The sequence below is a fragment of the Panthera onca genome, chromosome C2 (assembly GCF_046562875.1).
Source record: "Panthera onca isolate mPanOnc1 chromosome C2, mPanOnc1 haplotype 2, whole genome shotgun sequence".
NCBI classification, from domain to species: Eukaryota; Metazoa; Chordata; class Mammalia; order Carnivora; family Felidae; genus Panthera; species Panthera onca.
In genome coordinates this window covers 49,072,611-49,099,623 of record NC_138347.1, presented here as the reverse complement: position 1 = coordinate 49,099,623, position 27,013 = coordinate 49,072,611, and the positions used below count along the sequence as shown (strand labels likewise).

Here is a 27,013-nt window from a genome sequence, read left to right as displayed (position 1 = left end):
TTCTCCTTTTTGTCTTTCTTTTAAGATTTTAAAATAATTTACAAAATTTTGCACCAAAACACTTAACTACATTAGTCACATCTTGTGGAACACATATCTTCAGGGATCTCTTGGATTACTGATTGCTTTTTTTTTTTTTTTTTAAGTTTATTTATTTTGAGAGAGAGAGAAAGAGGGAGAAAGTGAAGGATGAGCAGAGAGAGAGGAGATAGAATCCCAAGCAGCCTCCACACTGCCAGTGTGGAGCCCGATGCCGGGCTCAAACTCACAAACCATGAGATCATGACCTCAGACAAAACCCAGAGTCAGACGTTTAATTGACTGAGCCACCCAGGCCCCCACGATCACTTAAAACTGGTTGAGATCTTTGTTTTCTGAATGATTTCAGAAACTATTCATGAGAAAAAAATGCCTCTGCAATGGCACTATGCAATAATTCTTTGCACATTATTTGAAACACAGCTATTTACAATTTTTAGTAGTTTTTTTCATACAGGAGGAAAACTTAAAAAGAAACTAGACTAATAACCAGCTTCAACTCATATGAGGGCAATCTGGAGAAAGCATTTTAACTGTGTAGACATAATCTTTCTTTTTTTTTTTTCTTTTTTTCTTTTTTAACGTTTATTTATTTTTGAGACAGAGAGAGACAGAGCATGAACAGGGGAGGGGCAGAGAGAGAGGGAGACACAGAATCGGAAACAGGCTCCAGGCTCTGAGCTGTCAACACAAAGCCCGACGAGGGGCTCGAACTCACGGACCGGTGAGATCATGAGCTGAGCTGAAGTCGGACGCTTAACTGACCAAGCCACCCAGGCGCCCCTAGACATAATCTTTCAATTAGCTACTAAGCACTAGCTGCATAAAATGAAAGACATTTATTTTCTTATGGATTGTACTTTTCCCAGAAATAATTCTCATTAATTACCAAATAAAAAGTATTTGTATAAGTTGGCTCAGTTCACATACTATTAAGGTACTGTTAAACCCTCACATTCCACTGATTTCCTAGATAGAGTAGAAATAGTTAAATAAAAAGCTTTCTGATTTACGTCCTTTAGTAATTCTCCAAAGTCACAGTGAAAAAATGCATAATAAAAGAAACACTTCATAGTTTCTTAGTACCTACTCTGGAGGTTCTTTTCAGAGATAAAGTGTTGTTAAGAAAAGTGACTATTGAAACTATTGAAACTCATCATGTTTCCATACTACAGATAATTGTGTCCAGTACCAGTTTTTTAATATAAGCCCATAAATTAATGGGAATTCTGAATTAAACTCCAGGTGTGCCCTTCTTTTGTGGTATATTAAGTTTGTCTTGTGGAATTAGCTTTTATGAAAATAATGTATTGGGGAAAAATATATTTTAAAGGTTTTATTTATTTTTAAATGTTTATTTTTGAGAGAGAGAGCGCATGCGTGCACAAGTGAGGGAAGGACATAGAGAGAGGGACAGAGGATCTGAAGCTGGCTCTGCACTGACAACAGTGAGCCTGATGCAGGGCTCAAACTCAAGAACCATGAAGTCATGATCTGAGCTGAAGTACTGTGCTCAACTGACTGAGTCACCCATGTGCCCCTTAAAGGTTTTATTTTGAAGTAACTCTGTACCCAACATGGGGTTCAAACTCACAACCCTGAGATCAGTTGTATGCTTTGCCAGCTGAGCCAGTGAGGCACCCCTATATTGGAAATATTTAATATTTTGTTTACAGGAATTTGTCACTTTTATGTACTAGCAAGTTAAATTGTATATGTTATGTAGGCAGAATCCCATTTTTACAATGGCAAGCTCTATCTAATACATTTATTCTTGTTTCCCATGGTATAGTCTTATGAATAGTAAATAAACTGAAAGAGGAAAACTCTTATATAGTAGGGTTTTTCTCAAGCCCCTTTTATTTTCTCAATCTTTTTGCTGTAGTATTTATCTTTAGAAATTGTAATTTGATGCATTTATATGTAGAAATTATATTTGACTACCTTTACAAAATTACAAAAAAATATTGTGCTTTTCAAAATATTGTGTTGATTATTTAGGAGGAGATTTTAATTTTTGGGAGAGTGAAGAATGTTTTTTCTGGCAATTGGAAGACTCTTCTTTTTATTCTTGTTTTTAAGTAGGCTCTGCTCCCAGCATGGAGCCCAATGCAGGGTTTGAACTCATGACCCTGAGATCAAGACCTGAGCTAATATGAAGTGTCAGATGCTTAGCTGACCCAGCCACCCAGGTGCCCTGCAAATTGGAAAACTGTTGATCATCTCGGAGTTTTGCCTCAATCATGCCCCACTGCCTACCTTTTAAGCAATGACAGATATAATGAATGTTAGCTATTAGGTTTCTGTGAAGCTAGAATAAGCAAGAATAGTCTGAAGAGAAGGTGGGTAGTATTGAAGAACTTTGAGTGAATGGAGAGGTCAGGCCCAGTGTTACATAAATTATCAGTTAGGAGTTCAAGGAAGCTGCTTTGTGATTTTGTTTACATAAACTTTGGGTTGGTACTTATATAGATTCAGAAAGAAATATAATTCAGGATAATCTTCAGTTGGTTAGGTAGAGCTTTTTGGAAGGTATTTTTGTATACTGCGTATATTTGCTAACTGAAATACTAAACATTTTTAGTAATAATTGACATGGGTTTTAAATAATGCTTTGTTGATTTAAAAAAATGGAGCATTTAGTAGACTTATTGGACACTTAAAGCGAGATCTTGAGTTTTAAAAAGAAGAAACAAACAAATTGATAGTGACTAATACTCTTTGTAATTATTGTTCTTTTTCACTTACAAAGTACATACATGTATGTAACACTTAAATTTTAAAAAGACAACTAATTTCTAAAGTCACAATGAATTATCAAAACATTTTAAGATTGGAATTTTCCAAATTTTATTAACACCCCTCCCCCCCACCATTCTTTTTGTATTACAGTCAAATGTAATTATAGCAAGAACAAAACAAAACATGTTTTGATTGCTTTGCTTTGGTTACTAAAGAATACTCCCTTTTTATGTTTTCCTCGTTCATTATCGTACAATGAACATTTATTTTGTCGATGCAGTTTAAAATAGGGTATTTCTTTATATTCATGTCCAAGGGAACTTTGTTTTAAATTAGTTTTAAAAGTTGTGTAGCAATTTTGATGATGCTTATTTGAGCTCTTCTAAAAGGGATTCTTTCTGTACTTTTTGGCCATATTTATGTCTCTTTTGTTTTTTAAGACCTCAGTAGTGGAAGTAGAGGTTGTGATCATCTTGAAGAGGGGAGCAAAAATAAGGATGATACATTTTCTGATTCAAAAATGGAACCCACTCTGACTTCCAGGAAGAGAAAGAAAAGGCTTAGAAGTAATTTACCTGATTGTCATAATTCTACTTCTTCTTTGTATGAGTCAGCAGAACAGATAGTAAGTATAGGTATTTAGATATCATGTGAAATAATTTATGCTATGATAAAAATGAATTGACTATGAATTAGATATTGTTCTTACAGCTTTCTGCTTTTGTCATCAGATTTCTTTCTTTTTTTTGGCAATTTTTTAATTCTTTGATTTTTAAAAAATAATTTAAATGAAACTTTTTTCAGTAATATAGTTATTAGAGCAAATTTAAAATATGAACAAGTAAAAAAAATAAATATGTTCCTTCTTTGATACCACTCCTTACTTAGTAGTTTGGTATTTATCCATCAGACTTGTTTTATTTTCTCTTATTTTAACAAAAACTATTAATACTCTATCCATACTGTACAGTCAATTGCTTTTTCATATGCTTTGTAAAAGTACTACCAGATTTCTTTTATCAGTAGTAATTTACTTGCCAACTTCTTGAAGCCTTTCTCTGCCTAGAGTTTAGGGAGTTTGTTGCATATAAAGAATTATGATACTTCATGCACACATTACCTATTTTCAAAACTTAGTATACAGTTAATAAAAGTATAAGAAGATAATTTTTTTACTCCTTTGATTCACAAGGCCTTTCAGGACTTTTCAGGACCTTTGAGTTATAAACATGATTTAGATTTAAATGGTAATAGCAGTGTGACGGCAGTGATTGATGAATAGTTTTTCATATTGTTTTCCTAAGTTTTAATTTTTTGCTTTTGTTAATGAAATCACATGATGTCATATGGCCTCATTACTTTTGCAAAATAAAATTGTAAAAGAAAAGTTCCTCTTATTCTAAGTTGACTTAGTTTGTGGGAGACCATCTAAACCACTTGTAAATACGTATGGGAATTTCCATATCCTGGCCTTTTAAAAAAAATGTTTGAGTATTTGATTGGACAGACCAACTCTCTATCTTTTTACTTGGGAAAAGTACTTTTTACTCCCTGGCAAGAGTAATATAGTATAATTGTGTAGTTTTCTGTCCCTGTATAATGTTTTTACATTTATATTCTTCTTTAGGAATTCAAACTTTAAAAAATTCTTTAGCCAAATTTGAAAAGTACTAATTTTTTGTGTGCATTTATTTCTGTTCAGATAAAACAAGAAAATGACTCTACAGTATCTGCCGAGTTTAAAAAGTCAAGTGAAAACTATCATCAAGACTCAAAAGTGCTTGAAGAAATTACACCTGAACCTATAGAAAGTGATTTTGCTAAACTATCCTCACTTGATAGTCAGGAGTTGGCTTTGAGTGCTGCTCCCAAAAGTACCTCTGACTCTTCAGCCACTGAAACTTTTGAGAGCTCTAGTTCCACTGATTCCATGGGGAATTCTACCCTGGTTGAGAAGAATGAGAGTGAGTTGAATGTAATAGAAAAGCCTGCTTTAAGTGAACACAGTGAAGGGAACCAGTCTTTGGTATCCGTTGAACCAAGTAAGTAACAGTAGGATTGTAATATCTTTTAATTTTCTCTGCTTTAATTAGTTGTTCTGTTTCTCCTCTCAAACAAATTTTTCCGAGGCAATAAGCTGTTTGTAACATCACTGTGGAATATATTAACTTGAGGAAAAAAAAAGACCTGGAGTTTTGGGACTTTGTTGTAGTATTAATTTAGGTAAACAGTGGATTACTTGAAGGCAGGAGTATTTTTTTTTTTTTTTACAATGGTGAACTGTCATTCATCTTCTCAGTAGTTTTTATTTTTTATTTTATTTTTTTAAGTTTATTTATTTTATTTTGATAGAGCAAATGTGCATGCACACGTGCTTGAGATAGAATGAACTTGAGATAGAATGAACAAGCAGGGGATGGAGAGAGAGAGGGAGAGAGAGAATCCTAAGCAGGCTTGGCACTGTGCGTTCAGATCTCAAGTGTGGTTCAGATCTCAAGTGTGCATGAGAGCATGAACTGAAGCAGAATCAAGAGTCAGGTGCTTAACTGACTGAGCCACCCAGGGGCCCCAGCTCAGTAGTTTTTAAAAGGATTCTGGAAGGACCATTATTATTGACATTTTGGTTGATGAAGCTGAAGTGCAGAATTTGAGTGCTATATAATTATGGTCATTAATTTGGATTTATTTGCAAGTGTTTGGTACACTCACATGGTTCAAAAAAAGGTTTTAAAGGATATACAGTGAATAGTCTCCCACATCTTCTCTTAGCCATCCATTGCTTCCTTCTGGAAGAAACTGAATGTAACCGGAGTTACAGTACAATTTAGAGTGGTGGCATAATAGATTTTTATTATTCTAACTAGAACTTGTTCCTAAGTTCTCCTCATGTCTTTATCCATTTTTAAATGTCTTGATCCTCCAGAAGGTGAGGTTGTAGGTAACTGCTAAATAATAGCAGTGATATGGAATATTGCATTTAACTAGTATAAATCAAATAATGAATGGTAGTCCAGTTTCTAAGTTGAACAAAGTTAGATGATTAAATTTTAATGGTATTATGAAGGGATATGTTGCTTCAATTGGAAAGTTTTCTGTTTGATGTGTGATTATTGTGATACATTTAAAGAATGATTTTTCCTTTTTAGTTGTTGTTTCCAGTGATGAAGAAGGACCTGTTGAACATAAAAGTTCAGAAATTCTTAAGTTACAACCTAAGCAAGACCATGTCATCACTAATGACAATGAGAGTACTTCTGAAGCAGCATTGTCAGAACCATTGATGACATGTGAATCTGTACAGGTAATTTATTTCTGCTTTCTCATAGATTAACAGTGAAATATACACTATTGGCTAACGATTGTTTCTTTCATCAAGCAGAATATTATTGTAAAAATTACAAATTTTCTTAGTTTGAATTTTGAGATAATTTTCATATTAGTTTGAAGGAAATGTGTAGTTCTTATTTTGAAGTGAAGGAATTATTTTTTTTTCATTTATATTTTTTCAGTCTAAATATTCTATGACTTGAATACTTTTTTTTTTTCTTAAAGATTCTAATTGGACAGTTAACCACTTTATCTTAATTTCTTAGAATTAAACAGTTGCCAATATTAGTCTGTCTGGTCTTCCAGTACTGAGATTACTTTTTTCCTCACATGCTCTTAAAGCAGCATGATATAGAGGAATGAACATGGCTTATGGGGATTACAGACCTGGGTTCAAATCTTGACTCTGTCATTTGGGCAAGTCACTTAACTTCTTTAAGCCTGAGTTTCCTCATATGTTCCATGAGGATAATAAGATTATTTTAAGTGAAGTAACATATGAAAGCATTTAGAAGAGTGTCACAAACCTATCAATGTGGTAAGTCCTTTGTCTTTTCCTTCTTACAGAAAATAATAAATGGGAAATGTCTTGTTGGTTTAATGTCAGCGAGTTGTGTTTTGACATAGTACTACAAGAGTGTAGCTGTAAAATGAGGTTCAAATCATTTGTTTTCAGTATTCATTCTTATTATCAGCCTCTAATTATCCTATTTTAAAGAAATGATTATCAATGCAGATAATTTGATTATGATAATCATAACCATTAATCATAATCGTAATGATTATGGTAAACTTCTGTTGGTTTGTTTTTTAATAATGTCTGAGGCTATTATCCTCTAAGGTGTGATGAAGAATTGGGTCAGTTCTATAAAAAGTCTGGTGGTCTGATTATTGTTTCACTGCTGTTTCTATTGCATTTGGTACTCTATACAGAAAGCACCTTAGCAGCTATGTTTGGAAGTTTTGTTAAAATGTAGCCATTTTTGCTTGATTGGGCAAGTAGCCTACTTAACGGTTTAGTTGTATTTGTAATGAAAACCGTGTCATTATTGATAAGGAGTTCAAATTTCTAAATGAATTATAGTTTCCTTGGCAGTATATACCTTGATAATACAGTGTGAAATGATCATATTATAAGAAAGTAACTTTTTTTGTAGAACTGACTGAATATGATCGCAACTAGGCAATAAATAATGTGAAGACCTACTAAGATCTATAGGGCAGCATACCTTAATATCTCCACACCTTCCTTTGTTTTCAGTTTTAAATGAAGTTATGAGAAACATGGGTTGGCCATTTTTAGGAGGTAGTTAGTCTTTGCAAAATTTGAGGCCCCAATGAGAAATTCTTTTTATCCCATTTTCTCATTTTATCACTTAAAACACACACATGCTTACAAACAGTTAGCTGTCTGACTGATTAGAATCACCTGTAGTTGATTTGGTACCTGTTCTTTAAGGAATAAGAATAGTAGAGTAAGCAATAAAAGATGAGAATGACAAAGATTTTTTTATTAAGCAGATAAATTCATTTGTGAGCTGAGTGAAGAATAATGAGTACTACATGTGTTTCAGAGTAAGAATAATCCCATTTCCTAGAGGTAGGAGGAGAGTGAATACACATGCATAATTGCTCTGGTGGTAATTTATTTAGTTGTTAGTGATGTTAGGGTTAAAGAGGAATAATGTATCAAGGGTAGGGAAATGTGGAGTTCAAAAAGTCATTTGAAAGCAGTTTAAAATTCAGAAGAGATTGTGGGAAACAGCTGCTGCTGATACTTCCTGGTAGTCTATTCTAATTTAAAAGTACAGTTATGTAGTTGTTTGGAAGCACTATGAATTTTGAAGTTTTAGGCAACTGGTTGGCTATTTTCAGACATGGAAAGAGTAAAAAGCATATAGACTTGATATAACAGATGGTTCTTAGGTACTTCATCCCTTGAAGTGCATTACCTAAGAGCATCATCTTGGTTTATGAAGCAATTGTATATGGTTGAAATAACCCTTGACCTGGAGATAGAAACCTGGGTTTGTTTCATCCTGACTTCATCACCTTGGACAAGTAACTTAACCAATCCACACATCTATTAGTTTTACTTATGAAATGGAAAAAAAACAAAAACAAAAAAACAAAACACCCAGACTACTTCATGGGGTGGTTATGGCGATTAAAAGAGATAATATTTAGGAACTTATTTTAAACTAAAATACTATGTAAATCTTAATTTATTTCTGTTGAGCTAAAAATGAATAAAGCCTATTAGGGAATACTGAATTTACAATCATGGCTTTAATATAAAGGAAGATATATTTCTGGAGTTTAGGCCTATGGAGTTAATTTAAGATTCAACTATTAAGAGTAATAGTCTCAAAGTAAATCATATACTTTTTAAGAAAAAAAAATCTAGATAAGTATTTTTTCACAGTAAGAACAGTACAAAATCCTTCATAAACGCATTAATAATTTAAAGAAGTATTTCACTTTGAAAATCATTGTCACATTTGTATAATACTTAGGGTTATATGCATTTTATAATTTATTCCTTGTTAGGCTTCATCTGAATTATGTCCATATAATCCGGTCATGGAAAACATTTCCTGTATTTTACCTAGTAATGACATGGATCTACAACTGGATTTTATATTTACTTCTGTTTATATTGGTAAAATAAAAGGAGCTTCTAAAGGTTGCGTTACAGTAAGTATATTTAATATGTTTTTGTTTTAGATTTTGGACAAAGCATTTACATATTATCTTTTTTTTTTTTTTTTTACTACAAATGAAAATAGAATTGAGTTTAATTTTATATGGGACATTTTGAATATATATTATATCTACTTTGATACATGTCTTTAATTGGGGGAAATCCTAAAATCATAAGAGAATATCTTAAAATTACATCTTTGATCTGACTATTCTAATGAAGATCATGTATGAAAATCATACATAGTACTGATATTCCTTGGGTTCCTAAACTTACTTGGTGGTAAAGTAAATTTTTATTCAGGGTATAGTTGAGAGCAAAAAGAAATCTTATTTTGCTGGCTTAAATTGTAAACTGAGTTCATCAAATTCCTAAATTTATTTAAAGGTCTCCAGGAATAGTTCCTATTCCATTTTTTTTCAGTGTTCTGTCTCACATATTATATTATGAAAACTATACTGGATTTTACTCTGTTCTCTATATTTTCTATTTCTGCCTATTAAAATTCTAACTATCTTTTAAGGTTTATCTGAAATACTTCCTCTTCCAGGAAACCTTTCCTGATTTCTCTTTTCTAACCAGAAATAACTTCTCCCTTTACTATGTACTTATAACACTTTGTACATCTGTTGTAAGATTTATTCTTTGTGTTCATAATTGTTTTTACATTTTTGCCTAAACCTCTCAGTTTTAGCCTTTAAACATCTTGTGGTGAAGAGCCATACTTTTATTCGCTTTTATATCTTCCATAAATGGTTCACACCTAAATAGGCACTTAAAACGTTGGTTAAATTGTATTGACCATGTCAGATTATAACTGAGGTATTCTCCCAAAAGTTTTATTAATATTTACTGTGTTAGGGATAGGGCAGGGAATATTAAAATGGTAAGACATGGTCTGTGTTTTCATGGAACTTGTAGTCTAATGGAAGAGACAGACACATAAATAGATATTTTGTACAATGGAAATATGGACAAGAAGGGTGCATATGGGAATATCTGTCTGGAAGAATCAGAGAAGACTTCACAGAGAAGACAGCATACGATTTAAGACGTAAAGTATATGTTTACTTGGTGACCATGCAGGAGGAAGACCTAATTTCATGTATAAATCTAGCAAATTCTGCGTTCTACAAACAGTAGTAACTTGTGATATAGTTAAAATTTATTTGTATGAAAACACAAGAATAATTTGTTTAAAATTAATATTCCCTAAACAGTAGTTTTTAGATATTAATGATTTTGGCATGCCTGGGGTGATATTACAATTTTTTTCTGTTAAGGAATTTCATGCACTTTTTACAATCTTCACTCCTCTTATCCCCATTTTACTTTTTTATTTTAAATTCAGTTTAATCACTTTTTTTCTGTTGGCTTCTTTGTGATGGTAAAAAATTAGATAATATAAATATATGACAACAATTGATTAGTCAGGGGAGGAAAATCCAACATAAATATTCAGCAGTGGATTGTCATTAGTTAATATATTAATTGTATATTACAGTTAGGTGGGCTTGTTATGGGCAAAAAAGAAGACCAAACAGAAAAGCAATTGAGGGGTGCCTGGGTGGCTCAGTTGGTTAAGTGTCTGACTTCGGCTCAGGTCATGATCTTGCAGTTGTGAGTTTGAGCCCCACGTCAGGCTCTGTGCTGACAGCTCGGAGCCTGGAGCCTGCTTTGGAATCTGTGACTCCCTCTCTCTCTGCCCCTCCCCTGCTCACGCTCTGTCTCTCTTTGTCTCAAAAAATACATAAGTGTTAAAACAAATTTTTTTAAGAGAACAATTGAATAAAGAAACAGTTTAAAGAATACCTATAATCTTGCTTGCCCAGAGACAATTGCCAGTAACTCTACAGTGTATATATCATTCTGTATTCTTCGTTAGATACATATATATGTTTAAATCAAAAGCATGTGACATATATACTGTTTCGTAACTTGCCATTATTATATGAAGTTAGTTCATGTACCTATTTGGGGGTATTTGTGTTGTCCTTAATTCCTGACTGTTGGGACATTTTGGTTGTCCCAGTATTTGTTATTGGTAGTAGGGGAGTGCAAATACTCAATAAATGTGATAAAGTAGGTTTTAAAAATGTGTTTCATGTTTGTTGGAACATTTGTTATAATTGAAATGAAAACTTAAATGTTTAAAGGAAAATAATTTAGTAAAATAAAGCAAATATATGCAGGTATAATATATGTATATGAAGAAATACTGAGAAGAATTCTACAAAAATTAAAACAGTTATGTTACTAAGGAGAGAGCATAAGCAATTTTAGAAATTAAAAATAATGCATAACATGGAAAAGGGAAAAAGGGAAAAGTCTTAAAACTTTCAAGGATTCGGGCACTTGGGTGGCTCAGTTGGTTAAGTGTCTGATGTTGGCTCATGTCATAATCTCATGGTTCATGAGTTCACACCCCTGATTTGCACTGTCAATGCAGAGCCTGCCTGGGATTCTCTCTCTCTATCTCTCTCCCTCTTTCTGCACCTCACGCACTCGCATGGGTGAACTCGCTCTCTTTCTCAAAATAAATAAATAAACTAAAAAAAAAAACTTTCAAGGATTCAAAAGACGTATTTATTTTTATTATTTTTTAATGTGTATTTACTTTTGAGAGTTGGGCAGAGAGGGAGGGGGATAGAGAGAGATAGGGACACAGGATCTGAAGCAGCTCTGCGCTGATAGCACAGAGCCCCACGTAGGACTCGAACTCACAAATTGTGACATCATGCCCTGAGCTGTAGTCGGACGCTTCACTGATTGAGCCATCCAGGCACCCCTCAAAAGACTTTTTATATAATCTCTTTTCAGACACTGTTCATAATGCTCTGTAACTTAGAAATTGAAGAATTTTTTGTGGGGGAATAAATAAGATAATTAAACTCAGTCATTTTCCAGATGTTTAATGAGTATTAATGTGTTGTTATAGAGGGGCGCCTGAGTGGCTCAGTCGGTTAAGCATCCGACTTCGGCTCGGGTCATGATCTCATAGTTCGTGAGTTCGAGCCCCGCGTCGGGCTCTGTGCTGACAGCTCAGAGCCTGGAGCCTGCTTCACATTCTGTGTCTCCCTCTCTCTCTGCCCCTCCCCTGCTCATGCTCTGTCTCTCTCTGTCTCAAAAATAAATAAACATTAAAAAAATTAAAAAAAAATAAGTAATGTGTTGTTATAGATTAGCTAGAGATAGATATTGTTCTCACTCTCATGATAATTACATTTTAGCTAAACCAGAAAAATACCTAGAGTGGGAAACTACTTAAATTAGAGCCCATTTTCATAGAGTTGGACATTTAAGTTAGTATTATTGTTTTTTAAGGTAGAGAATGCTGCAATGGACGTGAACATTTTAGTTTTTATTTCTCAACTTTGTTGATAGTGGGACAAATGTTTATTAAGTACACATTGTGTTCAGAGAACTATACTGGCTTTTGTAAGAAGTTACAAAATGGATATGGTATGATTTCAGAGAACTGAGTTTACCTTACTCTGACAAAAACATCTGCCTTATTTTCCCAACAGGGGATTAAATTTTTGCTGGGAATAGGGCTTTGCTTTTGGGAGACGTTACATGTTGGCTTAGTCATCACACAAAGGTGTAAATGAATATCAGATCTTTGCCATGCTGAAAGATTTGGTAGGACAAGAATGCTTATTGTGGAAGAATGAGAGACTGATGACAAAGTTGAGGCCAAGATACATAAATACACTACTTCTAATTCATAATTTTATAGTAATGTCTATAAAATCTCAAAAGCAAACATTCCTTATATTCATTTTTCTGTAACTAGTTATTTACATTTGCCAAGATATATTTTATGAGATTAAAGACACAGTGAAATAAGTCAAAATTTGAGAAAGGAAAATATACACCATATATATGTGTGTGTGTGTATGCATATATATATATAAACAGTTGTGTGAAAGTGACAGAATAATGAGATGTATTTGACTAAATTAAACTAGATAATACACTTAATCAGATGCTGTGTCTAATGATAATTGCTCCTTTTGATTAAGGCTTTTAATCTAAAGCTGACAGAGGTTCAGTAAGTTACCTAAATTTACCTACTTAACTGTTTGTATAAGTGGTAGAGTTAGAGATAGGATTTGAACCTCAAATTCAGCTTTTAACTCATATGTCCGTTTGCTTGAATTTTGCTTTAGCGGCTGACTTAGACTCTGCAATATGAGTTTTATATTTCTGAAACTACAATATGAAGTAAGTCTTAAATTAGAAAAAGAAATGGAGTCACAGTAACCCTGTGGCTTCACTGGGCATTGTTTGCTACTTATCTGGAACTCTGTTGGTAGTAATTTAGGTAACCAGGTACCAAGACCCTTTTTGATTTTGTTTTGTGTTCACAGACTGTACCCTTCATTTGGTAAACAATTTCACAAATGTATTGATCAAAAGAGAACCCGAATAATAAATAAATAGGTATGAGTTTATTTGGCATTAATGGAAAAACAAACTTAAGAGCACAAGCCTATTTTAGGTAGAACATGTAAGATTTAGGTGCTCCACGATTCTTGAGTTTATTATAAAAACAATACTTAAGGTCAGATGTATACAAAAGATTCCTAGAGAAAATTAGTGTCCTGGCACAGAAAGAGCAGAAAGAACAAAAACCTGGCTAAATCCTCAGTTGGAAGGGGATTTGTAACATGGAAAGAAATATGAGTGCCAAAATGTCAACAAAGCCAAGAATTAAACCTTGTTTTGTGGTTTATTTACCAAAATCACTGATACCTTGTTGGGTTTCTTGGCAGTTTCTTAAGACTTTGTCTTATTTCTTCTATAAATATTCAGAAAACATTTTTGAAAATATGTTAAATAAAGTCTTACTGGTTTTTACAAATGAGCATATTGAGAATTAAATTACATGTGCTGGGTTCTTCCATAAAAACTAAGTCTTTACATTTTCTTGGTTTATTGATAAAAAGACTTGAGGGGCTCCTGGGTGGCTCAGTTGGTTAAGTGTCCGACTCTGGCTCAGGTCATGTTCTCACGATTAGTGGGTTCAAGCCCCACATCTGACTCTCTGCTGTCAGCATAAAGCCTGCTTCACATCCTTTGTCTCCCTCTCTCTCTCTGCCCTTCCCTTGCTCATGCTCTCTCTTTTTCTCTCTCTCTCAAAATAAACAAATAAACATTTGAAAATAATAAGAAAATAAAAAAAAGGCTTGAGCACTTTTAGTATCGACTTTGAATATATACTTGTGTTTGAAAAAGAAAAATTGAAAATTTTGAATGGAACCATATGTTGAGTGGTAACTCATTTTTGCTTTTCTGTTTTTTCTTTAGTTCACGACAAAGTATGTTAAGATCCCATTTCAAGGTAAGCTATCATTGTCTTGTGATCTTTTTTTCACTGTAATTTTGAACATAAAATAGCAAAACTTTGAAATCTTTCTGCAGCCATAATTTTTTCCAGTATAGAAATTAAGTAAAACTAAGGTTAATAATGTGTTTCTAGTTAACACTTTTTTAAGCAGCTTCAAAAGGTGTTAAAGTGTTTTATAACATCGAAAATAGTAAACTATTGTTTTAATGGCTTGAATAATAAGGGACTCATGGTAACTTTTTGGGATTAACAGAAATAAAGTTTTGATAGCAAGAAGATTTTGGTATGATGAAATGTATGAAAAATAGGAAGTGTAAGGAAAATTTATAATGCTGTACAAAATATGTGAAATGGTTTTGCATAGGAGTTAGGAGAGATTTTTAATATCTTTTCTTATCTGAGTAAAGCAAAGTAGATGTGAAATTGTACCTATAATATGCAAAGACTCAGAACGTTTTCTTATTCTTTCCCCAAGTAAAATCATTTCAGAATAATAATGACACTAAGAAAAATAAGAAGCAATAGAGAATAGTCTCTTTAGAGAATGAATAAGGAAAAGAATGAGGAAGAAAAATATACACAAATATCCACTTCACAAGTGAACTAGGGAAGAGAGGAAGCTTCTGTTCCAAGACTGAAGAAGTGATCAAAGTAATTTTAATCAGACTCTGCAGGTACCCATGCACAGAACCACAATTGTATATTATGATAATCTAATAATCAGGAAGCTGATATAAGTGGTAAGAATAATAAGGCTAGGCACAGAATAAATATATTGATATTCCTAATTAGGATGTTTAAACAAGTTATGGAATAATATAACATTAACTTCTAAATAGAAGAAACAAAAACCTATGATTTAAAAGGAAATAATTTCATAGAAGAAAGTGCTTTTTTTCATTAAAAAAATACCTATGTGACAGTGCTTCTCTCATATTCTTTTTTTTTTTTTTAAATTAACTTGAGGTACAGTTGACATGTAACTTTATATTGGTTTCAGGTGTACACCATAATGATTTGGTATTTGTATATATTGCAAAATGATCCTGACTGTATGTCTAGTTAACATCTTTCCCCATACACAGTTGCAAAAGGTTTTTTTTTTCTCTTTTGGTGATTGATGACTTTTAAGATCTCTCTTAGCAACTTTCACATGTGCAATACTGTATTAGTAATTATAGTCACACACTTTAGGCTGTATCCCCGTGACTTATTTATTTTATAACTGTAAGTTTATACCTTTTGACCCTCTTTACCCATTTTGCCCACTCCACCCTCTGTCTTTGGCAACCAGTAATCTGATCTCTATATCTGTGAGCTTGTCTGTGTGTGTGTGTGTGTGTGTGTGTGTGTGTGTGTGTGTGTGTTTTAATTTCACATATAAGTGATATCATGCAGTATTTGTATTTCTCGGTCTGACTTAGTACAATGCCCTTAGGGCCCATCCATGTTGTCTCAAATGACAAAATTTCTTTCTTTTTAGTGGCTGAATAATATTCCATTTTATATACATAACACATCTTCTTTATTCGTTCATCCTTCGGTGGATACGTAGGTCATTTCCATATCTTTGCTATTGTGAATAATGGGACAGTGAACGTGGGGGTGCATGCATCTTTTTGAGTTAATGTTTTTTCTCTTTTCTTTTGGATAGATACTCAGAACTGGAATTGCTGGGTCGTATGGTAATTCTCTTAATTTTTTGAGGAACCTACAGACTGTTTTCCACAGTAGCTGCACCAGTTTACGTTTCTACCAACAGTGTTCACGGTTCCCTTTTCTTTTTTTAATGTTTTATTATTTATTTTTGAGAGAGCACAAATGGGGGAGGGGCAGAGAAAGGGGAACAGAGGATCTGAAGCAGGCTTTGTGCAGATAGGCCGACAGCAGTGAGCCCAGTGTGGGGCTTGAACTCACAAACCACGAGATCATGACCTGAGCCAAAGTCTTGGACTCTTAACCAACTGAGCCACCTAGTGCCCCAAGGGTTCCCTTTTCTCCACGTCCTTATTAACACTTTTTTTTTTTTTAATAATGACCATTGTGACAGGTATGAGGGGATATCTCATTGTGGTTTTGATTTCCATTTTTATGGTGATTAATGATGTTGAGTGTCTCTTCATGTATCTGTTTGCCGTCTGTATGATTTCTCTGGAAAAATGTCTATTCAGTTTCTCTGCCCATTCTTCTTCTTCTTTTTTTAAAGAGAGAGATTGCACGTGCATGCCCACATGGGGCAGGATAGGGTGGGGAGGGTGGAGAGAGAGAAGGAGAGGGAAAGAGAAAGAGGGTACCTTAAGCAGGCTTCATGCCCAGCATGAGCCCCATGTGGGGCTCAGTCTCACTATCTTGAGATCATGACCTGAGCTGAAAACAAGTCAGACACTTAACTGAGTGAGCCATCCAGGTGCCCTTCTGCTCATTAAAAAAAAAAAAAAAATTTAACGTTTATTTATTATTGAGAGAGAGACAGAGACAGAGTGTGAGCACGGGAGGGGCAGAGAGACAGGGAGACACAGAACCTGAAGTAGGCTCCAGGCTCCGAGCTGTCCACACAAAGCCCAGCGCAGGGCTTGAGCACAAACTGTGAGATCATGATTTGAGCCAAAGTCGGATGCTTAACTGACTGAGCCACCCAGGCATCCCTCTGCCCATTTTTTAAATGGATTTTTTTTTTCTGTTGGGTTCTCTGGGTTCTTTATATATTTTGGATATTAACCCTTTATCAGATATATGGTTTGCAAATATTTTCTCTCATTCCATAGGTTGCCTTTTCATTTTGTTAATGATTTCCTTTGCTGTGCAGAAGATTTTCAGTTTGTTGTAATTCCACTACATCATCTATAATCTATAAAGACCTGTGTAACAGAGCTACTTCTCAAATATGTATGATACAAACCTCAAAAATAATATTTTAAGTTTTAATAGTTAATATTTATATCTTGTTTCAAATATTGCTTTTATAACTTTTCTGTTCCAAGTGATTTTTGAAAGACATTTTTAATAAAAAATGATGGAAAGGTTCACGAGTTCAAGCCCCACATTGGGCTCTGTGGTGACAGCTCGGAGCCTGGAGCCTGCTTCACATTCTGTGTTTGTCTCTCTCTGTCCCTTCCCTGCTCATGCTCTGTCTTTCTCAATCTCTCAAAAATAAACAAGCATTTAAAAAGTATTTTAAAATTAACAATTAGGGAAAATACTCTCTTCAGTAGTAATGGCTTTATGATTTTGTAATATAAGAGGAAAACATTAGTCTTCTTCCACAAATTCTGTATATGCATATATAAAAATCTTTTATAAACAAGGCATGCATATAAAAAGGTTTTTATACATAAGGAACCTAGATCTAAATGTTTATTCTTTTTCTGTAGTAGCTGAGAGAAATAATGATTTACATATTTATATTAGCTATTAATTTTGTTTGGCTGTGGCTTAAAGAAAATAATTTATTTTTCCTTTCCAAAGAAGAATTCCAGAGGTAGGCTGAAGAGGGCTGATACGGTGTTTCGTTTGGTCATCAGAGGTCCTGGCCCTATTGTTTTTGTACTGTGTCATTCCTAATGTATGACTTCTATTTCTAAGTTTGTCTCATGGTCCAAATGTCTGCTTGTACTTTAGTCATCATGTTTGCGTTCTAGGTAGAAGGCAGGAGGAAGGGGAAAATGGTAAAAAAAAAAACAACAACAACAACACACACATACCACCTATTTCTTGTCTTTTTAAAAAATTTGTTTATTTAGAGAAAGAGTGCATATGCACGGGAGAGGGGCAGAGGGAGGAGAGAGAAAGAGAAAATCTTAAGCAGGCTCCAGGCTCTGTGCAGAGGTCGATATGGGGCTTGATCTCATGACTGTTGTCATGTCCTGAGCCAAAATCAAGAGTTGGATGCTCAACCAACTGAGCCACTTAGGTGCCCCTCTCTTGCCTTTTGAAGGAGGTTTCTTAGATGTGCATGCCACCTAACTTCTACTTAAATTTTCTTAGCTAGAAGGTAGTCCTTTGACCACACATCTATTTGCAAAGGAAGCTAGGAAATAGTTTCTAACAGCTAAGTATCTTGGTTTCTAAATAAAATTAGGGTCTGTTACTAAGATCGCTAATAGTGGGTAGGACAGATGATAGACAACTCCCATTTTCAGTTACTGCTATATTCCTGTTACAGAATAAACCAAATATTGGGGGAAAATTTGGTAATGAGGTAAACTTTCCTTAATGATGGTGTTAAATCTTTTTTCTAAAGAAAATTAAGCTTTTATGCCAAGAGGTTGGTACATTTGGATTAATAATAATTGTCTAGATTGCACAGAAATAATATCAATTATTTGGGGTTATGAGCTGACTGAGGAAGAAATGCTGAGAAGTTTCCTGAAGGTTTTTACTCTTTTAATCTGTCTTTGCTGCCAGTTTCACTGACATTTTTCAGAATGGGGAAGTTATATAGCTTATGGATTAGAAGAATTATTGTTGTTAAGATGTCCATACTACCCAAAGTGATCTGCAGATTCAATGTAATACCTATCAAAATCTCAATGACATTTTTTATAGAAATAGAAAAAACAGTTCTAACATCTGTCTGGAACAACAAAAGACCCCAAATAGCCAAAACAGTCGTGAGAAGAACGTGGCTGGAGTCCTCACACTTCCTGATTTCAGACTATATTACGAAGCTATAGTAATCAATATAGTTTTGTATTGGCATAAAAACAGACACATAAAACAGTGGAACAAAATTAAGAACCCAGAAACAAACCCAGGCATATATGGTCAGTTAATTTTCAACAAAGGAGCCAAGAATATACAATGGAGACAGGATAGTCTTTTCAATAAATGATGTTGGGAAAGCTGTACAGCCACAAGGAAAAGAATGAAACTGGACTCCTACCTGAATTATATACAAAAATCAACTCAAAATGGATTAAAGCCTTAAATGTAAGATCTTAAGCCATAAAACTTGTGAAAAAACTTATCCCCAATGCTTTTTTCTATCATTCTTGGCAATGATTTTTTAGGATTTGATACTAAAAGCAAAGACAGCAAAAGCTAAAATAAACAAGTGGAGCTACATCAAACAAAAAAGCTTCTGCATAGCAAAGGAAAGAATCAGCAAAAAAGAAAAAGCATTCTGTGGAATATCTGAGAAGGAGTTAATATCCAAAATATATAAAGAACTCAGAGAATTCAGCAGGAAAAAAAAGTCTGATTAAAAAATGGGCAGAGGAACTGAATACACATTTTTCCAAAGAAGATATACAAATGGCAAATAAGCACATGAAAAGATGGTAAACATCACTAATCATTACAAAAATGTAAATCAAAACCACAATGAGATATTCCCTTACACCTGTTAGAATGGCTATCATCAAAATGACAAGAAATGAGCAAGTACACTGTTGTTGAGATTGTAAACTGGTACAGCTACTGTGGAAAATGGTCTATAGACTTAAGAAATTACAAATAAAACTACTATATGATCCAGCAGTCCCATTTTTGGGTTTATATCCAAAAGAAATGAAAACGGATTTTGAAAAGATATATGCACCCCTCATTATTCATGTAGCCAAAATTTGGAAGCCACGTAAGTGTCTGTTGATGAATGGATAATTTTGTGGTGTATATGTACAATGGAATATTAATCTTGAGAAAGAATGAAATCTTGACATTTGCGACAACATGGATGGACCTTGGGGGCCTTTACTAATTGAAATAAGTCAGAGGAAGACAAATACTGCATGATATTGCTTATATGTGGAAACTAAAAAGGCTGAACCATAAATACAGAGACTAGCCATCGTGGTTACCAGGGACTGGGACATGGGGGAAATGGGAAGATGTTGGTCAGAGAGTATAGACTTCCAGTTATAAGATCAATAATGTACAGAATTGTGATCACAGTTAATAATGCTGTTATTATATACTTGAAAATTGCGAAGAGAGTTGATCTTACATGTTCTCATCACGAATGTGAAATGGTAGTTACAGAGGTGTTAGCTAATGCTTTGATGGTAATTGTTTTGCAATAAATATATCAAATTAACATTAGCTTAAACTTACACAATGTTATATGATAATTTTGTGTCAATTAATTTTATCTGGAAAAAATAAAATGAAAGGTCAAAGTAAGTGTAAAAAAAAAAGAAATATAAAGCAGAATAGCTAGGTAAAGAGAGAGAGGGAGATAGGGAGAGACAGAGCAGACTTTAAATGGCCTAAGTCAGTATGAAAGACTACAAAATAGATGCAAAGAGAAAGAGAACAAAAGAGTAATGTAAAGAAAAATGTTTAAAAATACAAAGATAGAATAGAGGGAGGAATGAAAGGAAAGGAGAAAGGAGAGATAAAGGGATAAAAGAAGGAGAGAAAGGGAGGAAGTTAAGAAGAATGGAAAACAGGCAGTATACAGCAAGGTAAGAATAGAGAAAGAAAAGGATAGTGAATAAATTAGACTGAGAAAAGATAAAGAAAAAAAGCTATCAAAGAGAGAAGAAAAAGGAAGTGGCCAAGATAGGAAAGGGGAGGCAAGAGAGAGAAGTTTAAAGTGATGAGTGTCTAAGAATAAAATACAAAAAAAATGAAGGAAAGAATGTGGGAATGAGAGATAAAAAGAAGGGTTTGAAAGGAGGAGCCAGTAAGAAAATAAAGTACAATAGTGGACAGTGGGGAAAGAAATCTAAAAGTAACTCAGTCAAAATGCTACAGTAAAAATAAGATTGATGACTGGGTGCTAGATAGGAAGGTAGACAGATATGTAGGCAGCTGTACAAAATACAAATAGATCCATAGGTAGGTGATGGATAGGTAAGTAGGTAGCTAAAGATTGATAGGTAGAAGCGATTTTAAAAAGGATTACCCAAGAAAATGTCAATAAATAAGAGGCAGAAAGAGAGTTAGAAAGGGAAAGAAGAAATGTAAAATGTTTTTAAAAATTTCCATGAAATAGAGAGTAAGTAGGCAGGTATGCATGCAGACAGACACAGAGGAAAACATTGAAACACAGAAAAGGAGCAAGAAAAAGGCATGGAGAAATGGAATAAGGGAAGGAGAGAATGAATGAAGGAAAGAGGAAATATGAAAGAAATAAAGACAAGATGTTTAAAATGGATTAATTGATTATAAGAAAATATTTAAAAGTAGAATGGCTCGTGTGGGAACATTAAGATGACTAGTTAAGTATGTAAGTACTTACTGTAAAATGCTTTTCAAACTTCAGTGTTGAGTGATATGAATCATCTGGGGTTTTTGTTTTTGTTTTGTTTTATTTGTAAATCAGTTCTGATTCAGTACATCTAAGGTGTGGCCTGATATTCTACATTTGTAATAGGCTAACAGGCTCCAGTGTGATGCCAGTGTCTCAGGCTCAGAAGTAGATTTTAAGTAGCAAGGTGCCAGGAGATAATAGGAGGAGGAGTATGAAGAAATTTGTTTCAAATAGGTATTCATCTTGAGTTTATACTTAACCAATACTTGTATTAGTTGTTCAACTGCTTGTTTTCTTAAAGTTGGGTCAGATGACCTTCAGGACTTATTTATACCAGTTCTCTATTTCTTTGAATTAAAAAAAAAATCTTTAGGAAAGATTCTTTTGCTAACTCAGAGAAGGACCCATAATTCTAGGTGATTTCCTAGAAGTTTCAAGAAGTAAAATCTAATCTGGAAGAATTTTATTTTATTTTAAGTTTTATGTATTTATTTAATCTCTATACCCTATGTGGGGCTTGAACTCATGACCCTGAGATTAAGAGTTACATGCTTTTCCAACTGAGCCAGTCAGGTGCACCAAAACATGGAAGAATTAAAAAAAAAAATAGGGGCGCCTGGGTGGCTCAGTCCGTTAAGCATCCGACTTCAGCTCAGGTCATGATCTCGCGGTCCGGTCCGTGAGTTCAAGCCCCGCATCAGGCTCTGTGCTGACTGCTCAGAGCCTGGAGCCTGTTTCAGATTCTGTGCCTCCCTCTCTCTCTGACCCTCCCCCGTTCATGCTCTGTCTCTTTCTGTCTCAAAAATAAATAAAGGTTAAAAAAAAAAATTAAAAAAAAATACTATCTTAGACCATTCAAAAGCTCATGTTATTTTTGAGAATCTTTTGATAGTGGCTAGTCTGTATAGGGGAATGCAGATATTTTAGGAGAAGAAACATAAGAATAAATTGGCTAATGATAGCATTTGGGGATTTTGGTTGATCATATTAACCAAGATAGAAATATATAATTTTCTAAGTTAAAACCGTGCTAGTTGTCTGCATTGATAAAGTCGTCTTCTTTCCTTTCTTCCCCTCTCCCCCTGCTTCCCCTTCTTCCACTCCCTCTCCCCTCCCCCACCCTTCCTCCTTCTCCTTCTTATTTTATTTTTTCCGGTGATATAGCACTTCCAGTAAGAAATCTCTCTGGACAAGTTTATATGCTATGAAAATTCAATTTCATATTTCCCTTTCCTGAATATAACTGAGATTGATAATTATTTGGGCCTTTCTAATTGCAATATGATCTTTTTTATGCTAATAATATTGTTTGAGGTATTTCAGCCAAGGTTAGTGAAGTACACTGGAAATGATTTTTGTAAAACTTCACATATCCTTCTTTTTGAAAAACATCATGTATTAAAGAAGAGTCATAAAGCATATCAGTGTTAATTCCTAAATGGATAATTTATTAACTTGTTACCTTTTATTTGTTTCAGTCTCCCTGAATGAGGTTTCATTGCTAGTGGATACCACACATTTAAAGAGGTTTGGGTTATGGAAAAATAAGGATGATGATCACAGTAAAAGGAATCAAGCTATCCTTTTCCTTTGGGTCTCTGCAAATTATCTTCAAGAGATTCAGACCCAACTAGAAAATTCCATATTAAGCCAGCACTGTGAGTATATGAAATATTTCTATATTTCAGAATAACCTGAGAAGTCCTGTGTATAGTTTTCTCCTAAAACAATTTAATAGAATGTAATTATTTCATTGAATTGAAATTAAGTAGACTTGATTAAAAATAATTTTAGCCCTTAATATTATACAAGGTAAATTATTTATTCTACACAATTTCTCCTGATAATTTTACTCAACCAAGAGAAATTATCTGGTAAAATGAAAGGAATACTTTATCTTTTAGTCAGTTGCCATCCTTGGCTACCTTTCTTATGAATTTCTTGCCCTTGTTGCATAAAGAACTGTGGCAGCTAATCAATGGCAAAGTTAAATAAAATACGGAAGTCTTTACCTTCAACATTTTCTTTAGTTTTTTAAAAAATAAGGGGTGCCTGGGTGGCGCAGTCGGTTAAGCGTCCGACTTCAGCCAGGTCACGATCTCGCGGTCCGTGATTTCGAGCCCCGCGTCAGGCTCTGGGCCGATGGCTCGGAGCCTGGAGCCTGTTTCCGATTCTGTGTCTCCCTCTCTCTCTGCCCCTCCCCCGTTCATGCTCTGTCTCTCTCTGTCCCAACAATAAATAAAAAACGTTGAAAAAAAAATTAAAAATAAATAAATAAATAAATAAAACCTAGTTACTTATATATATCATTTCTCTAAGACTGGATTGAATACTTTTCTGTATGTTCCCATAAACTGGTCTGTATATATGCATCTTAAATATCTCCCAACTTTGTTTAGTTTTCAACTCCTAAAGGAGTCTAGTTTAGAATTGGGTAAATCAGATTAGTAAGCTTCTTTCTTACCTCTTTGATCTCTCTACCTTGCTGTCTCTACTCCCTTATATATTAAAGATGTTAAGTAGTGAATAAATTTTATACCTTTAATATTATAGTAGTCCCTCCCTTATCCATGGAGGATATATTCCAAGAACCCCAGTGGATGCCTGAAACCACAAATAGTACTGAACTCTCTATGTTTTTTTTCCCTAGACATACCTACATACTTTCCTATACATGTGAAATTTAATATACAAATTAGCTACACTAAGAGATTAACAATAATAAGAATAATTATAACAATATCCTGTAAGAAAAGTTACATGAATGTGTAACATCTTCTTGTGATTATGTGAGAAGAGGGAATGCTTATATGATGACATGAAATGAGGTGAATGACACAGGCATTTTGATGTAGTGCTAGCCTACTGTTGACCTTATGGCAACAGGCCAGAAAAAAGATCTGCTTCTGGACTGCTGTTGACCATGGGTAACTTTAACTGTGGAAAATGAAACCATGGATAAAGGAGGACTACTTAGTTACTTTGCTGTCCTACTTCCAAATTAATTGGGAGAATTCATGATTAAATATCAGAGAAGTTGGGGGGAATAAAACTAGCCATTTATAATTATTCTGGGTGGAGAGAATATAATTTGAGATGATTGTTGAAATGTTTGATGAAACAGAATGATTTTGAAGGAAGTGTTTGGTTGGTTGGAATAATTTTTTAATTGGTAGATTTGATAAATGGAGGAGGCTAGAGAAAAATAATTAGTTCCTTAGTTATCATTCATTCATTTATTTATACATTCATTAACAAATGCCAGGTAGTAGAGATACAGTAGCTAATGCCATTGTGAAGTTTCCATTTTAATGCAGGAGGAGTTTAAAACTTGGGTTTTGAATCTAGGTTACTAATAGCCTGTTTGGGGATTTAATTTCCCTCGGTTATTAACTAACATACAAAATGCTGTTATTAATAATTAAATTATTTATAGTCCTCTTGAAATATAATACTTGATTAAAATTGATTTATTTTTTCTTTTACAGCAAAATCCAGTGAATTCATTTTTCTTGAGCTATACAATCCTATTTCGCAAAGAGAAGAATTGAAATTAAAAGATATTATGACAGAAATAAGTACAACCAGTGGAGAATTGGAACTTTCTTATCCATTGTCTTGGTTTCAGGCACTTCCTTTATTTCAGAACCTCTCTTCAAAAGAAAGTTCTTTTGTTCATTATTATTGTGCTTCGACTTATTCTTTTCCTGCTGTTGCTGCTGAAGAAATGAAGATGAAATCAGTGTCTCAGGTTAGCATCTGATTAATATAATTGTCAAATTTTAGTAAAAACTTTTTCCCTGAAAATCAGGTGATTTCAAAATGCTGTGTTTTGTCCTAAGTGCTCAGGAGTCAACCTGAGGGAACTCTGAATACCAAACTAAAATAGTCTTATTTTATTTTTAATTTATTTTATTTTTAAGTAAACTCTACACCCAATGTGGGGCTCAAACTCACAACCCCAAGATCAAGAGTCACATGCTTCACTGACTGAGCCAGCCAGGTACCCCACAGCTAGAATAATTCAATCAATAAAATCAGTAATGATAACATGATTATTACCAAAGAATAAAATAAATACCCAAAATCTATATTGATACAAATAAATTTCAGAATCAATGAATGGAAAATACTGATGGTGGATAATTGACAGTTCTTTCTTAGGAAAGTATTTAACTAATAAATGTAAAAGGAATAAAAATTACAAAGCCACCATAGAAAAACCATAGTTAGGGGCACCTGGGTGGCTCAGTCGGTTGAGTTTCTGACTTCAGCTCAGGTCATGATTTCACAGTCCGTGGGTTTGAGCTCCGCATCAGGCTCTGTGCTGACAGCTCACAGCCTGGGGCCTGCTTTGTATTCTGTGTCTCCTTCTTTCTCTGCTCTTTCACTGCTCACACTCTGTTTCTGTCTCTTTCTCTCTCTCAAAAAAAAAATAAATAAAAAAAATACATATATATATATTAAAAAGAAAGAAAAACCATAGTTAATGATTGTTACAGGCAAGGCCCACCAAGAGATACTAAATTTAATGGGTAAAAACTTAAGGAGAAACAGGATATTTGCATAATCTCAAAGTTTCTCAACCAAAATATTTATTTATCACCAAAAGAAAAGTAATAACTTTACAGTGGAGAAATGTGGCAGATATCACCAGGAATAAGATACCGACATGGTGTACCTGTCACATAATACACTGAGAGGGTACATGACTTCTCTGGTATTTTCCCCAATATTGTGTAGCCTCAGTCTAATCATGAGAAAAATCAAACAAATTCAGTTTCAAAATAACTGATCAGTACTCTCGAAAATATCAAAGTCATGAAAGACAAGGAAAGACAGGAATTAAAGGGTACTGATACAGAAAAAAAGATATTAGTAAAAAAACTAGTGAGATCAGAATAAAGTCTCTAGTTTATGTTATTATTCCAATGTTAATTTCTTAGTTTTGAAAATTGTACTGTGGTTATATAAGATGTTAATATTAGGGGAATCTAGGAGAGGCTTGTATATCTCTGCCAAATACCTCTAGAAAGAAAGTTTTTAAAGTTTGCTATGACAAATATAAACTTTTTGTCTTTTAAATTTTATTTTGTCCTATTTATTGTATCTTTTCATTTTGAACTATAAAGTTTTCACATTGTTCTTTAATTATAGAGCCCAGATCTGTAACACTTCAAGTTAAACTTTGATCTTTGTATATACAATATGTTTTGGTCAAGAGTGTTATTTTGATTCAGCTATATCTTTGTAGAAACTCCAAATGTATAGATATAACTCAATGATATTGATTTAGTCACATTTTTCTCATAGAAGTTTAGGTTTTGACTTCGTCCTTTTGAGAGCTAATGTGCATTTATGTATTTATAAGGAAATCTTTTTCTTTGCCATTTCTTGTCAGCCTTCAAATATGGATAGAACCAAGCCTACTTACACCTTCCTACAGAAGCAAACTAGCGGTTGCTACTCACTTTCTATTACATCTAATCCAGATGAAGAATGGCGAGAAGTCAGGCCCACGGGACCTGTTCAGAAGTATGTACTATCATAGGCTGTTTGTGATAGGTAGACACATTAGTAGTTTTCAGTCATGTTGCTGATTTTAAGTAGTTTGACTTTTTCTTTTTAATTGAGGTATAGTTGACATACAATA

At 33.8% G+C, this 27,013-nt stretch overlaps 1 protein-coding gene across 7 annotated transcripts in view; it reads left to right on the top strand.

Annotated features, from left to right (window-relative positions):
• SENP7 (SUMO specific peptidase 7) overlaps positions 1-27,013 on the top strand; it is a 149,219-nt gene that overhangs the window by 103,038 nt on the left and 19,168 nt on the right. For all 7 annotated transcript variants that reach the window (XM_060640149.3, XM_060640155.3, XM_060640152.3 and 4 more), the window contains 8 exons: positions 3,222-3,406; positions 4,484-4,823; positions 5,928-6,082; positions 8,659-8,805; positions 14,126-14,159; positions 22,839-23,018; positions 24,849-25,111; positions 26,762-26,895. In XM_060640149.3, coding sequence (XP_060496132.1) covers positions 3,222-3,406; positions 4,484-4,823; positions 5,928-6,082; positions 8,659-8,805; positions 14,126-14,159; positions 22,839-23,018; positions 24,849-25,111; positions 26,762-26,895 — 1,438 coding nt within the window. The remainder of the gene's footprint in view (positions 1-3,221; positions 3,407-4,483; positions 4,824-5,927; positions 6,083-8,658; positions 8,806-14,125; positions 14,160-22,838; positions 23,019-24,848; positions 25,112-26,761; positions 26,896-27,013) is intronic.